Source organism: Pseudorca crassidens, chromosome 16 (assembly GCF_039906515.1).
Source record: "Pseudorca crassidens isolate mPseCra1 chromosome 16, mPseCra1.hap1, whole genome shotgun sequence".
Classification (NCBI taxonomy): domain Eukaryota; kingdom Metazoa; phylum Chordata; class Mammalia; order Artiodactyla; family Delphinidae; genus Pseudorca; species Pseudorca crassidens.
The window spans coordinates 808,367-822,483 of NC_090311.1; the positions used below are offsets into that span (position 1 = coordinate 808,367).

Consider the following 14,117-nt stretch of genomic DNA (forward strand, 5'->3'; position numbering starts at 1 on the left):
CCAAGGCTGAATCATGGAGAAATAGAAAATCTGAATAGACCAGTGAGTAAGGAGATTGTATCAGTAATCAAAAAATCTCCAAACAAGGACAAGATGACTTCACTGGTGAATTCTACCAAACATCTGAAGAAGAACTAATGCTAATCCTTCAAAAATTCTTCCAAAAAATTGAAGAGAAAGGAACACTCCCCAATTCAGTTTACAGGGTGAGCATTACCCTGATACCAAACCAGACAAAGACACTATAAGAAAAGAAAATTACAGGCCAATATCCCAGATGAGCACAGATGCAAAAATCCTCAACAAAATACTAGCAAACTGAATTCAGCAGAACATTGTAAAGATCAAACACCATGATCAGTGAGATTTATCCTGAGGTTGAAAGGATGGTTTAATGTAGGCAAATCAATAAATGTGATATATCACGTTAACAGAATGAAGGGTAAATATACGATCATCTTAACAGATGCAGGAAAAGCATTTGACAAAATTCAACATCCTGTCATGATAAAAACGCTCAACAAATTAGGTATAGAAGGAATGTACCTGCACATAACAAAGACCACATATGACAAGCCCACAGCTAACATTATATTCAATGGTGAAAGAATAAAAGCTTTTCTTCTAATACCAAGAATAAAACAAGGGTGCCCACTCTTGCCACTTCTGTGCAACATAGTACTGGAAGTTCTAGCCACAACAGTCAGACAAGAAAAAGATATAAAGGTCATCCAAATCAGAAAGGAAAAAGTAAATGTGTCTCTGTTTGCATTTGGCATAACGTGTTTATACAGAGAAAACTCTAAAGACCCCACCAAAAACCATTAGAACTAATGAGCAAATTCAGTTAAGTTGCAGGATTCAAAATCATCATCCAAAAATTGGTTATGTTTCTGTTCACTAAAAATGAACTATCTGACAGAGAAATTACGAAAACAATTCCATTTACAATAGCATCAACAACAGTAAAAGACTTAAGAATACATTTAACCAAAGAATTGAAAGACTTGTGCACTGAAAACTAGAAGACATTGATGAAAGAAATTGAAGAAGACACAAAGAATGGAAAAATATCCCATGTTCCTGGATTGCAAGAATGAAAATTGTTAAAATGTCTATACTACCCAAAATCACCTACAGATTCAATGCAATCCTTATTGCAATTCCAATGGCATTTCTCAAGAAATAGAAAAAAAAAAATTGTACGGAACCACGGAAGAGCCAAAGCGCTCTTGAGAAAGAAGAACAAAACTGGAGGCATCACACTTCCTTATTTCCAACTATACCACAAAGCTATAGTAATCAAAACATATGGTACTGGTATGAAAATAGACACACAGACCAAGGGAACAGAATTGAGAGCCCAGAAATAAGGCCACACACATAATGTCAACTAATCTTTGACAAGGGCAACAAGAAAACGCTGTGGGGAAAGGACAGCCTCTTAAATAAACGGTGCTGGGAAAACTGGCCACATGCAGATGAATGAAATTGGACCCGTACCTTACACTACTCACAAAAATTAAATGGATTACAGACTTTAAGACCTGAAATCGTAAAACTCCTATATGAATACATAGGGCAAAAACTTATCGACATTGTTCTGGGCAATGATTTTTTGAATATGACAACAAAAGCAAAAGTAAACAAGTAGGACTACATCAAACTAAAAAGTGTCTGCACAGCAAAGGAAACAACACAATGAAAAGGCAACCTATGGTATAGGAGAAAAATATTTGCAAACCATGTATCTGATAAGGGTTTAATATCTAAAATATATAGGGAACTCATACATCAGTAGGAAATCATCATCATCCAATGGGAAACGTGGGCTAAGGACCTGAATAGACATTTTTCCAAAGAAGATACTCAAATCGTACATGAAAAGGTGCTCAACATCATCAGGGAGATAAAATCAAAACCTCAGTGAGTATCACCCCACACCTGTTTGAATGGCTGTTATCAAAAAGATGAGATAACAAGTGTTGGTGAGGATGTGGAGAAAAGGGAACCCTTGTGTTCTGTTGTTGGGAATGTAAATTGATACAGCTATTATGGAAAACAGTAGGGAAGTTCTTTAAAAAATTAAAAATAGAACTACTATATGATTTAGCAATCACACTTCTGTTTGTATGTCCAAAGGAAATGAGATCAGGATCTCAAAGAGATACCTACACCCCCATGTTCACTGCAGCATTATTCACAAAAGCAAGATGTGGAAACAACCTAGGTGTCAGTTGATGGATGAATGGATAAAGAAAATTGTGTGTGTGTGTGTGTGTGTGTGTGTGTAATGCAGTGTTACTCAGCGATGAGAAAGGACATCCTGCCATTTGTGACAGTGTGGATTAATATGCTCAGTGAAAGAAGCCAGACAGAGAAACAGAATAGCCTGGGGGTTGCCAGGGCCTGGGGGTGCAGGAAGTGGGGAGGTGCTGATCAAAGGGGACAAACTTTTAGCTTTAAGACGAATACGTTTTGAGGATCTAATGTACAGTTTGGTGACTACAGTTCAGAATTTTGTAGAGTATACTTGAAATTTGGTAAGAAAGATCTTAAGCATTCTCACCAAAAAGAAAACAAAACAATAACAATGTGAGGTGATGGATGTATTAATTCATTTGATTATGGGAATCATTGCACAATGTCTATGCTTTTACACTTTACTCTTTAAATATATACAATTTTATTTGTCAATTATACCTAAGTTAAAATTTTTACATAAAAATAAAGCAGAGTAGACATTTCAGAAAAAAACATTAGCAGACGTTCGAAGGTATAGTAATGCAAACTATCTAAAATGAGACAGAAAGGAGAAACACTAAGGAGGCCATAGGGGACATCCGTGAGCTTGGGACGACTTGAAGCAGACTCTAATGTATATGTAATCAGAGTCCCTGAAGAATAGAGAAAGAAGGGGACAGAAAAAAATATTTTAAGAAATAACGGCTCAAAATTCTAAATTTAATCGTCTGTAAAGAGCAGGAAATTATGTACTGAGGGAAAGAGAGAAGAATGACAGCAAACTTTTTGTAGGAAATAATACAAGCCAAAAGACATAAGATCAACATCCTTAAAATATTAAAATAAAATTAAAAATAACTATCAACCGGGCTTCCCTGGTGGCACAGTGGTTGAGAGTCTGCCTGCCGATGCAGGGGACACGGGTTCATGCCCCGGTCCGGGAAGATCCCACATGCCGTGGAGCGGCTGGGCCCGTGAGCCATGGCCGCTGAGCCTGCACGTCGGGAGCCTGTGCTCCGCAACGGGAGAGGCCACGACAGTGAGAGGCCCGCGTACTGAAAAAGAATAAAAAAACAAAACCAAAAAAACTATCAACCTAAAAAATCTACACTCAGAGAAAATATCTTTGAAAATCAGAGGCAAAATAAGTATTTATTAAAATATACAAAATCTGAAAGAGTCTGACTTACACTACAAGAAATTTTAAAGGACTTTTTCAAGCAGAAGGAAAATGATGCCAGGCGGAAATCTGGATCCACACAAATAGTGAGGAGGACCAGCAAGGGGAGCCGCATGAGTCACACAGAGACGGAAAAATCTGTAAATCTCTTGAAAAGATAATTGGCTATTTAAAGCAAAGATAACAACATGGATCAAAAGACTCAATATTGTTCAGATGTCAGTTTTCTCCAGATTGAACTGTACATTCAATGCGATTCAATCAAAGTCCCGGCAGGAGTATTTCAAAAATTGGCAAGCTGAGTATAAAATTTATGTGGAAATGCAAAAGATCTAGAATAGCTAAAAGCAGCTTTGAAAAAGCAGAACGATGTCAGAAGACGAGCACGACCTGATATAAAGTCTCCATGGTTGAGACAGGGTGGCCTTGACATGGAGACTCACAGAGACTGAGGGACAGGACAGGGTCCAGAAAGAGACCCACAAGCGCGGGGCCTCCAGCTTGCATGAGGTGCAGAGGCTTCCGGTGGGTGACAGAGCATCTCATCCACAAATGGTACCGGACAAGGAAACAACCACGTGCGAGAACGTGAGCATCGGCCTGCACTTCATACCGTGGACAGAAATCAACTCAAAATGCATCATAAACCAAAACGTGAGTTAAAATGATAAAACTTCTGGGGAAAACGTTAAGAGAAAACAATAAGAGGAAACTTTGTGAGCTATTATCTCACAAGCACACACCTAGTAGACGGCTAAGCTGGAGACTAACCGTCCCAGATGGCCAGGAGTGGGATGGGAAACGGCAACCCCTTGGGAAAACAGCTGAGCAGTTTGTAAAAGTAAAGTGTGTGTCAGCCACCCACCCAGCAAATCCCAGGCCCCCGCCACCCCGCCGCCTCCAGCAGGACGCCCCGTCCAAACCCGGCAGGGATTCAATGAAAGAAATCAGCCAAGTTTCATAACAGAGCGTTTGTCTGAAGTTGGTGTAGTTATTTAAAAGTTCTGTGTCCAGTGAAATTAACTATCAAAGGTGAAAAACAATTTTTTTCTAGCTTTCTCATTCAAATCTTTGCATCTTTTGGAAACATTTGAAGTTTTTCTTATATATATTTGTATCATCTAATTTTTATTTGTTGAATTTCTACCTAGTACACGAGTCATATTTTTAAATGGTCTTTGAAGTTAGTGAATGTGCGTGATCGCTTTCGTTAAAACTCTCCATCTTACACAGCAACTCCTGTGCCCCGCAGGATCCCGGGGAGCTAATTGAAATCGAATGCCTGGAGTATGAATTGGAAGCTGAAAGACTTGCAAATAAAATGAAAATCTACACCCGAGAGGCTGTGGAGGTAAGTCCTCGACTGGGAGCCGCAGCAGATGCTGAACTGTTGTGCAGGTTCCCTGGACCCTGTGATTTGACTGGTGCCAGGTTTGGGGGGGAGACCTGACAGGCACGGGCCAGCCCCCTGTGCCCTGGTTTCCCACCCGTGACTGTGGCCTCTCTGGCAGGAGCTCCAGGGGCCTGGGTGTCCCCCAGCTGCCGAGGCCGGCTGCCGTCCTCCTCTGCGGCACGGAGCTGGACCCCCCACGGCTCCCAGGGCCACCTTGGCCTGGCGGACGTCTGGGTTCATGCAGCCCATTCTCTGGGCCAGGGGCTGGGGTGGGACCATCCTCTGGCCAAGCCCTCCTGCGGCCTGTGTGGAGTGGCCCACCCCAGCACACTGATAACACTTGCCATTGGTGATCGCTGAGTCCCCATGAGAGCACTTTGCCATCCTGACTCAGGTCCAGGAAGGCACACGTTGCCCCGGCTCTAGTGCGGGGCTGTCGGCCTCGCTGGGCTTGGGAAACAGAGGGGCTCCAGTGAAGTGGTGAGGTCATCACGGGATGGGGGAGGGGGGACCTCGGGGAGGGTGGAGGGCAGGTCCAGAGGACCCACACGAGCGTTCCTCCCTCGCTGCCCCCTTTGGAAATCCCTGACTTGTCTAGAATATTCCACTGGTATTTACTGAGGAGGCAGCTGTCTCTCTGAGGAGTTGGCGCACGGCAGCCTGGTGAACACGGTGGCAAAGTGACAGACCATGTGAGCTCAGCGTCCTATGTAATGCAGCCAGAGCTGGTCCAGCAGCCACCACCCGAAAAGGAATCCAGCAATCATTTATGTTCTTTAATAAGAATCCTGCAGTTGGAAAAAGGGAACCAAAATACCCTGAAACAGAGTGATGGCGGCTGGCATTTCTTTGGGGCCCAGGTGTCCGCCCCCTGGCTCAGCTCCTGGGACCCTCTCTGGAGCCCTGGAGCCGGGCTGTGCTGCCCCTCTGGAGCAGGAGAGGCAGCGTCGGTGCCGTGAGCTCTGCCAGGGGACGATCAGCTGGGCCGGGGCTCTGCGAGTTCGAGGCCACCTGGGGGATGTGCGTGTTCCCTTTGGACTTGCCCAGGTGGCTGCCCCTGCCGGCGTTGATCTTCTCGAGGGAGGTCGTGGGCTACCTGTTGACCGCGTGCTGGTGCTGGCTGGTGGTGGCGCAGAGACTGCAGGGCTGTGTCCCTCTGCCTTTGTCGGCCTCGGACCTCGGGCCAGGGGCCCTTCAGGGGCACCGGTTCAATGAGGCTTTGATGGACACATCTTGGCAGGCAGGAGTCACAGGGTCTGAACCCCAAGCCTGTGCTGGTCCCTGTGGCTTGGGAGCAGCACGAGGGGAGGCCCCCAGGTGCCAGAAGCCAGGGCCCATGGACATAGCTGAGCTTAGGCGACAAGGCAGCCCTAGTGGGTGCTGAGGGAGGCATGGAGCTGGTGAGGCCCCTTGCACAGGCTGAGGCCGGCCAGCGCCTGTCTGCTGGGCAGGGCGTGTGGGGCACGGACTGGAGGAGCTGTTCACTGGACGTCACTGGGCGTGGGCCCCATAAATATACAGGGCCAGGAGATCAGCAGCTTCGCTCAGATGGGCTCACAGAGGAGAGACGCACCCAGAGGGCGCAGAGCCCGTTCTAAGGCAGGGTCTCGACCGCAGGCCATTTCCACGGACAGACTCAGACTGTGGGCCTGGGCGCCCCCTGCGGCCTCCTGGGCTCAGGGTCGGCCGGGGCTGCCCTGGCTCGCCCTGTGCTGCGCGTTTGCCCCCAGCCTCACACATGGGCCACTGTCTTTTGTGCAGACCCAGCTGAATATAGTACAGAGACTGGACATGGTGCTCCGGCGAGCTGTGCGCCTGGGCGACCCGCGGGTCATCCACGTGGTGTGCGCCACGCAGTGGAACACCTGCCTCCCGCTGCTGCAGCACGACCTGCGGCACCATCTGCGGAAGTCGCTGGCCAGCATCGCGGAGGTCCTGGAGAAGATGGACAGGTGGCGGTCCTGGGCTCTCCCCCCGGGGGGAGACAAGCGGGCGGGAGACCCTTGGGGTAAGGACGAAGTCCAACTCATTTTCCCAAAAAAGTGGGCAGGAAGGGCAGCAGGACTCCACGGCTCCCCGCAGAAGGGCCAGCTTGAGAGGCCGGCAGGCCGTGGGGGAGGTGTGTCTGGAGTGCGGGGGGCAGGGCCTTGCAGGGGGGAGGCTGGGGGGCACCCGGGCGGCGCCCATCTGAGGTCGAGAGGGGCTGAGGAGATAGGGCTTTGTCAGGAGGGTCCTGGGCTGCATGGCAGGGGGATGGCAGGGCACAGGGCCTGTGGGCACAGGCGCAGGAGGGAAGGTGGAGTGGGCGGTGAGTCAGTGAGGCCCCCCGGCTGGGGGTCGCAGCCCATGGGGATGCTGCAGTTGGTCCCTGGCAGACAAGGGGTCTGGGAGACGGGGACTTGGTGTGTGGGCAGAGAGGAGCTGTGGGGGGTCACCCAGGAGGGGCTGCAGCCGCAGGGAGGGGCGGTGGGGAGAGCTGCCCTGCCCCGTCTGCTCCTGTGATTAATTAGGGTTGGGTTTCGTCGCCTACTTGAGCCCTCGGAACAGGGGTCTCGGCAGGGGAGCCAGGGGCCTGGTTGTCAGCCTGAGGGTGGGCAAGGGGGGTCCCCAGGGTCTCCGGTATGGTTCATTTCCTGCCGGCACCTGGGGGTCTTGGCTGTGAAGAGCTGCATCTCTCTTCAAATCTGGGATTTTTACCCATTTTGAAAATAGTTTCTCCTTCTGGAATCCCATGGGGATGTATGACAGGCTCCTAGCCCAGCTACCAACCCCCCCCACCCCGCCCCCAGCGAACTTTCCACGCTCATGGCCCCACCCCCCATGTGTGACACGCTGAATTCTGACAGATTTCCTCCAGGCCATTAGTACTCTTTTATTTTACAAATTCTCTAATTTTCCTTCCTTTCTTTAGCCTATGTTTTTAAATTTTAATGACTATTTCTTCCAAAATATCCTTTTAGTTTATTTTCATATTTGCCTGATTTTTAAAAATAATGTCTTCTAGTTGCCCTCTTTTCCTCTGACAGCTCTTTTTCTGATTAACTTTATTGAGATATAATTGCACACAATAGAATACAAACATTGTTAATGTCCCTTCGTTGTGTTGTTTTTTAATCATGGGTGGGTGTTGAGTGCCGTCAAATGTTTCTTCTGCATCTATTAAAAGGTCTGTGACTTTTCTCTTTTGTTCTTTAATGTGGTGAATTATGCTGATTGAACTTTGAGTGATGAACCAACCTTGCATTCTCTGCATGGTCCTGACATATGTCAGCGTGTTGTTAAGGATTTTTACGTGTAGGTTCATGAGGACGTTGGCCTGTGATTTTCTTCTTTTGTAATGTCTTTGTCAGGTTTTGACATCAAGGTCATGCTGAATTTATTAAATGAATTGGGAAGGTGGGAAGGATTCTTCCTCCTCTGCTTTCTGAAGGAGTTTGTGCAATCTTGGTGTTTTCTTCCTTAAATGTTTGATAGAATCCAGTGAAACCATCTGGGCCCGTCTGAAGCATTTCTTTTTCCATCCTTTCAATTCTCATCCTCTGTGGATCTTCCAATTTAAAGTGTAGAACACAGCTTTTAATAGCATGTAGTTTGGCCTCACTTCTTTCTGTCTAGTATGATAATCTCTGCCTTTTAACTGGAGTGTTTAGTCTCTTTGCGTTTAGTGTAGCTTTGAACTTGTCTACAATCTCATCATTTGTTTCCAGTTGTCCCTTCTGTTCTGCTGCTGCTCTTTCCCTGCCTTCTTTGAGGTTAATTGAATTTTTTACCATTGGATTTACTTCCTCTATCAGCTTTTTTGTCCACTGTACCCTTGGGGTGGGGGGGATTGCTGTAGGGCTAACAGTGCACATCCTCCTTAGCTAAGTCTGTGTGAGGTGGTGCTTCCCACCCGGCAAAGGGAAAACCTCACGCATTTCCCGTCATCTACCCCACTTTGTGTGGTTGTTGGCATGTCTTTTACTTCTCAATGTGTTATGGGCCTCATCTTACAGGTCATTGTTTTGCTTTTAGCAGCCAGTGGTTTTTTAAAGAAAATTACAGAGAAAATCAATAGTCTCTTATATTTGCCCACTTCTTTGTCAATCCCACAGGCTCGCTCTTCTTTCCTACCCTCAGATCCAAGTTTCTTTCTGCTGTTATTTCAGCCTGAGGAACTTCCTTTATTTATTTCTTGTAATGCATGACTGCTGGTGATGAATTCTTTTGGCTTTTGTTGATCTGAAAATGACTTCACCTCACCTTCATCTTTGAAGATTATTTTCACCAGTTGCTGGATTCTGGGTTTACAGATTTTTTTTTCTTTAAACCCTTTGAAGAGGTTGTTTCATTTTCTTCTGGCCTTCGTAGTTTCTGATAAAAACCCAGCATCTGGCCCCTCTTACGTTCTGACTGTGGGTTACCTTTTCCTGTTTCCTTGCATGTCCAGTCGTTTTTTATTGTGTACCGAATGTTGTGGTTGGTGCACTGTGGAGTCTGTGGATTCTGTGATCTTTTTAAAGAGAGTGTTGCTTTTTGTTCTCTTGGGTACTTCAGTTACGGGTTGAGAGCTGGCTTCTTGTTTTGTTGGCCATATCTCTGGAAGTTTACAGTGTCTTCCAGCCTGTCTCAGTGGGGCTCAACCTCTAGCCCAGTTGCACCCGCGATCTCCGTGGGCTCGGCTGACATCTGGGGTGTGAGTGAGGGATATCCAGCTCTCTCCTCTCTGGTGGGCAGGCCTGCAACAGCTGCTCTGGTACCCGGCTCCTCTTCTCCAGCCTGGAGCAGCCTTCCCAGCCCAGAGCAGAGACCCTCCCTGTGGACGGCAGGTGCCCTGGTTCTGGGCCCAGTGCTCTGCCCGCGATGCCACGGGACACTGTCTCCAGGCAGGGTGCGGGCTCCTTCCTGAGTTCCCGCCTCCAGGGACCCCAGGCTTGTGCTGCTCAGACCCAGTGCTGTGTTTGGTCCAGCTTCACAGTGGATACTCGTGGCAGAGACTTGATCACAGTTGGAAGCAGAAGGAACTCTGAAAATTACTCATTTCTAATCCTTTTCATCTGGTCCCATTCATCCTGTTTTGACAGGGATGGAGTCTCTCATTCGAGTCTGCTGTGCTTACTCACCATCATCTCTGTGGCTTCCTTGAGCCAATGGTTTACCAGGTTGTTCCTGACGCTGGCTGTTCCGCTGTGTAGCCCTCTCCGCCTGCCGGGTTGCTCCTGACCAGGGCTGTGCCTCTGTGTAGACCTCTCCGCCTGCCGGGTTGCTCCTGACCAGGGCTGTTCTGCTGTGTAGACCTCTCCGCCTGCCGGGTTGTCCCTGACCAGGACTGTTCCGCTGTGTAACCCTCTCTCTGTGGTGTCAGCTTGCCTCAGATGGCTCCTCGCGTGGTCCAGCCCTGGATGAGTCTCGCATTATGGATTCAGGGTCAGACTGCCCAGAGCACACAGTTCGGTGCTGGTCCAGCTCCCATTCTGTGGGCCTCCTCTTCCGCTGCCTCAACACAGAAGAAAGTGGCCTATTACTGGCTGCTGTCCAGGCTTCCGGGCAGAGTCCGTGGAACCTGCTTCCCTGATGGGAGCGCAGACCTCACCCTTGGCATCAACCAGGTGCCCTCTCCTGCCCACCACTCCCGGCCCCCGAGCAGCGGAGCGCCAGCCTCCAGGCGCCTTGGGCACTGCGTGCTCTTCCCTGAGGTCACGGGCCTAGCGTGTGACGCTTGTGCCTTGCCGTGGCTGAGGGTCGGCTCATGGGTCTCCTAGAACTTTAATTCGACCAAATTTGTTGGCTTTTCTGATGCTCGCGTCCAGGGTGGAGGCTGTGGCATGGGGCTCTGCGTGCTGTGGATGAAAGGCTTTGAGGAGACTGTGTTACCAGCTTAGACACGGCCGTCTCCAGCCCCGCCCAGCCCAGGAGGCTCCAGCAGAGGCAGCAGCAGGAGCAAACGCCAGGCAGGGCCACGGGTCCACGAGAGGCGTTCTGAGCAGGGGAGTGTGTGCTTCGGCCGATGAGATGGAGAGAACTCAGAGGAGAGCCGAGACGGCCCATCCGCTGAGGCAAAGCCTGGGCTTCGGTTGTGCTAAATTCACCTGCTTGGCCTCGCCAAGAGCCTCCCGGGGTGCTGGACGAGACGCAGCGTCGGGCGCCCCGCGTTTGCTGAGCTCGCCACCTGGCTTTCGTGCCGCAGTCGTTCTCTGTAGCGTGGAGCCCGGCTGGGCCCAGCTGCCGCTCCTTGGCCCTGGTGCGCCTGTGGGCTCCGAGGTCTCCTGTGGTCTGCAGGGACCACCTCTTGGTCCTCCGTGGGTCCTTGGGGTAACGAAGGGCAGAAGGCGGGGCTGGAAAACCAGGCACCAGGGGTGTCCCGCGACAGCCCCGCCGGGCTCTTGCAATGCTGTCTGTCCCCGCAGCCTCATGGTCCTGTTCCGTTGCCAAGTGCACATGGAGATGGCGTACATTGAGGAGGGTGCGGACCGGCTGGAGCCTGCCATGGGGCACCTGAGGAAGGCCGTGCTCCTGGACACCCTGGGCCTCTACCAGGACACGCTCAGGATGGCCCTCAACCGCCTGCACCTCTGCGCCACGCCGTGCCAGGTCCCCGAGCGCACCGAGGACAAGGCCACCTTGGCCATTGAGCAGGTGCGCCCCGCCCCCCCGGACCTGGGCCCTGGGGCCTCTGCGCCTGGGGAGGGCAGGCATCCGGGGCGGGGCCCCGTCAGGCCAGGAGCGCTCAGCAGAGACGGGCAGCGGAGCTGCTCTGGACGACGCGGGTGCTCATCACGCCATCTACCCTTCGCAGGCAAAGAAAGCGATGCCGGAGGACAGTGTGCGCAAGAAGCGGGCGCTGCTGGTGACCGCGGGCCTGGCCCTGGCCCCTGACACCTTCCAGATCGTGCTCGACAGTGAGAACGAGGCCAAAGGTGTGCAGGCTCTCTCAGCAGCACACACACGCCTGACCTCCGCCCACACGGGCCTCAGGTGCTGGTGTGCAGCCTCCTGTCCCCACTCTGCGCGACAGAGCACCTCCCGTGGCGAAGGGGGAGGCTCACACAGCCTGGAGGCCCGAAGCCTGAGACCGAGGGGCTGGAGGGAGGGGCCGCCTGGGCCTGTCTCCGGGGCCCACACGGCTGGCTTGCCTCTGCACCCGTTTCTCTCTGTGTCCAATTTCCCCTTTTAAGGACACCCGTCATAATTGATTAGGGCCCACCCTAATGACCTCACTTTAACTTGATTTTTCCTGGTAAGACCCATCTCCAAACAAGGCCACATTCTGGAGTTCTGGGGGTCAGGGCTTCCTCGTATACTTTAGGGGGCACTGCCCCCATGCCACTGTCCCCCCCGAGGATGGGGGTCCTGGGCTTCTCTGCATTACCCCCAAGTATATCGAACCCTTGCAGATGGCAGATTAGCGCCCGGCTCTGGAGCACCCCGGCGCCCTTCCTCTCAGAGTCCCACCTGAGGTTGCCCAGGGCTCCCTTAATGTTGGCTCCCCCGGCAGCCTTCAGCCGGGCAGCCCCTGCCGTCTGCAGATAGGAGCCACGGAGGGAGCCCACGGTGGCCAGTGTGGTGGATCTGGGATGTGGACTGGGGGATGGCTCTAGGATGTGACCCTTGGCCTCGGTGGGCCACGGACCTTGTGCTGTCTCTGTGGCCGCCGCACGTCACCAGGTCCTGTTGTCACCCCGTCCGGGGCGTGGCAGTGCCACCCCGTGCTTCCTTCTTGTCCTGCTGGGTGTGAGGGGCACGGGCCCAGTGGGCAGCCGCCCCGGACACGCTCGGGCTCTCTTGGTGCGTTTCACTCGGCGAGGGGCCGGGCAGGAGTACCTGGCCAGGCGGGGGCCTTCCGTGGGGTCCCTGCCAGTCGGCTCCTGGAGGTGGGGGGCCGTGGGGACAGAGGCCACCACTGTGCTGGGCGCGGGTGGAGGCTCTTGGGGCCGGCCTGGCGGGTGCAGAGGGGGTCGTTCTGTGCACCAGCTGCCCCTGGTGCCCGGCGCCCCTCCCCTACAAAGGCACAGCTAGCGGGACCTAATCTTCATGAAAAGGTCAAAAGACGCCCGGGAGGCGCCACCACACCCGTCCAGAGTCCTGCGCGCTGGGGTTGCGGGAACGTGCCCTGACCCGGGACCCGCCGCGTCACTGCCCCGTCCCGCTGTCCACCCTCAGTTTCCACCGGGGAAAAGCGGGGCCGCTTCACCTACCTGTACGCGAAGGCGCGGCACCACTCCCTCAGCGTGGATGAGGCCGCGGGGCACGTGCAGCGCCTGCAGGGCCGGAACGCCAAGGAGAGGTGAGTGGGCGGTGGCCGGGGGGCGTGCGGGGGCTCCTGGGTCGTCGCGGCGGGGGCACCGGACCGCTGCCCGCCCCCTCGCCTGGCCCCGGGCAGCACCCCCGCGGGTCTGCCCGTCGCCTCGCGTCCAGGCTGGGGCGTCCATTGGGCTCGTGGCAGGAGCCCTGCGCCGGTTCTCCCGAGCAGAGAGCTCATCGTGCACCTGTGCAGGGTACAGATCTGGGCCGAGCTGGCCAAGGTGGCCCGGAAGCAGGGCGTGTGGGATGTGTGCCGGACGGCCAGCCGCTTCTGCCTCGCGTATGACGTCGGCAAGGTGGAGCGGCAGGCGAGGCTCAGGCGAGGTAGGCCCCGGGGCCACGCCTGGGCGCCCGCACTGACGGGATCTCCCCAGGCGACCTGGGGTTGCTGCGGGGCCCGCGGGGCTCAGCGAGGGGACCCAGGGCTGCAGGCGGGGGCCTGCGGGCAGAGCGTGGGCCTGGGCCGGCTCCCCCGTCAGCGCTGGGTCCGCACGAGTCCGGCCTGCAGGTCTCTGGAAGAGGTTGGTTTTGCGGACGGTGAGGATGGGGGGCCCTGCAGGCAGTCCCAGGAGGCCCGGGGCCTGGGTGTTGGGGGCGTGGCCGGGGCCTCTTGAGGGGCAGAACAGCGCAAACAGAACCAAGAGCCCAGCTGTCAGGGAATCGGTGGGAGACTGGCCATGGCCAAGCTGGCTTTGGGGACACCTCGCCACCCCGTGGGGCCCCTGCGCTTGGGAGGTTTCTGCCAGCCCCTCCTGGGCACAGTGCCACCTCGCAGAGACCCCGCCGCCGCACCCGGGGCTGCGCCGCGTTCCCTGAAAGGCTGTTCGGGTTCTGAGCATCCTGCCGCTCTGCTGTTTCCAGGGAAGAAGAAGAAGGGCGGGGACGGCGCGGAGCAGGACTCCTCGGGCCAGTCAGACGCCACCCTGCATAGGCCGGTGTCCCCCAGCCTGCTGCGCGAGTTCGCGGAGGTGGGGTTCATCAACGCTGAGGTGCGTCCCTGCCCACGACCCCTCGGCCCCC

General features: G+C 53.2%; 1 protein-coding gene across 1 annotated transcript in view; it reads left to right on the plus strand.

The window, feature by feature from the left end:
* CFAP46 (cilia and flagella associated protein 46) overlaps positions 1–14,117 on the plus strand; it is a 90,557-nt gene that overhangs the window by 10,522 nt on the left and 65,918 nt on the right. The window contains exons 10-16 of the mRNA XM_067708970.1: positions 4,677–4,775; positions 6,579–6,769; positions 11,204–11,432; positions 11,593–11,713; positions 12,957–13,080; positions 13,291–13,421; positions 13,959–14,086. Of these exons, the coding sequence (XP_067565071.1) occupies positions 4,677–4,775; positions 6,579–6,769; positions 11,204–11,432; positions 11,593–11,713; positions 12,957–13,080; positions 13,291–13,421; positions 13,959–14,086 (1,023 nt within the window). The remainder of the gene's footprint in view (positions 1–4,676; positions 4,776–6,578; positions 6,770–11,203; positions 11,433–11,592; positions 11,714–12,956; positions 13,081–13,290; positions 13,422–13,958; positions 14,087–14,117) is intronic.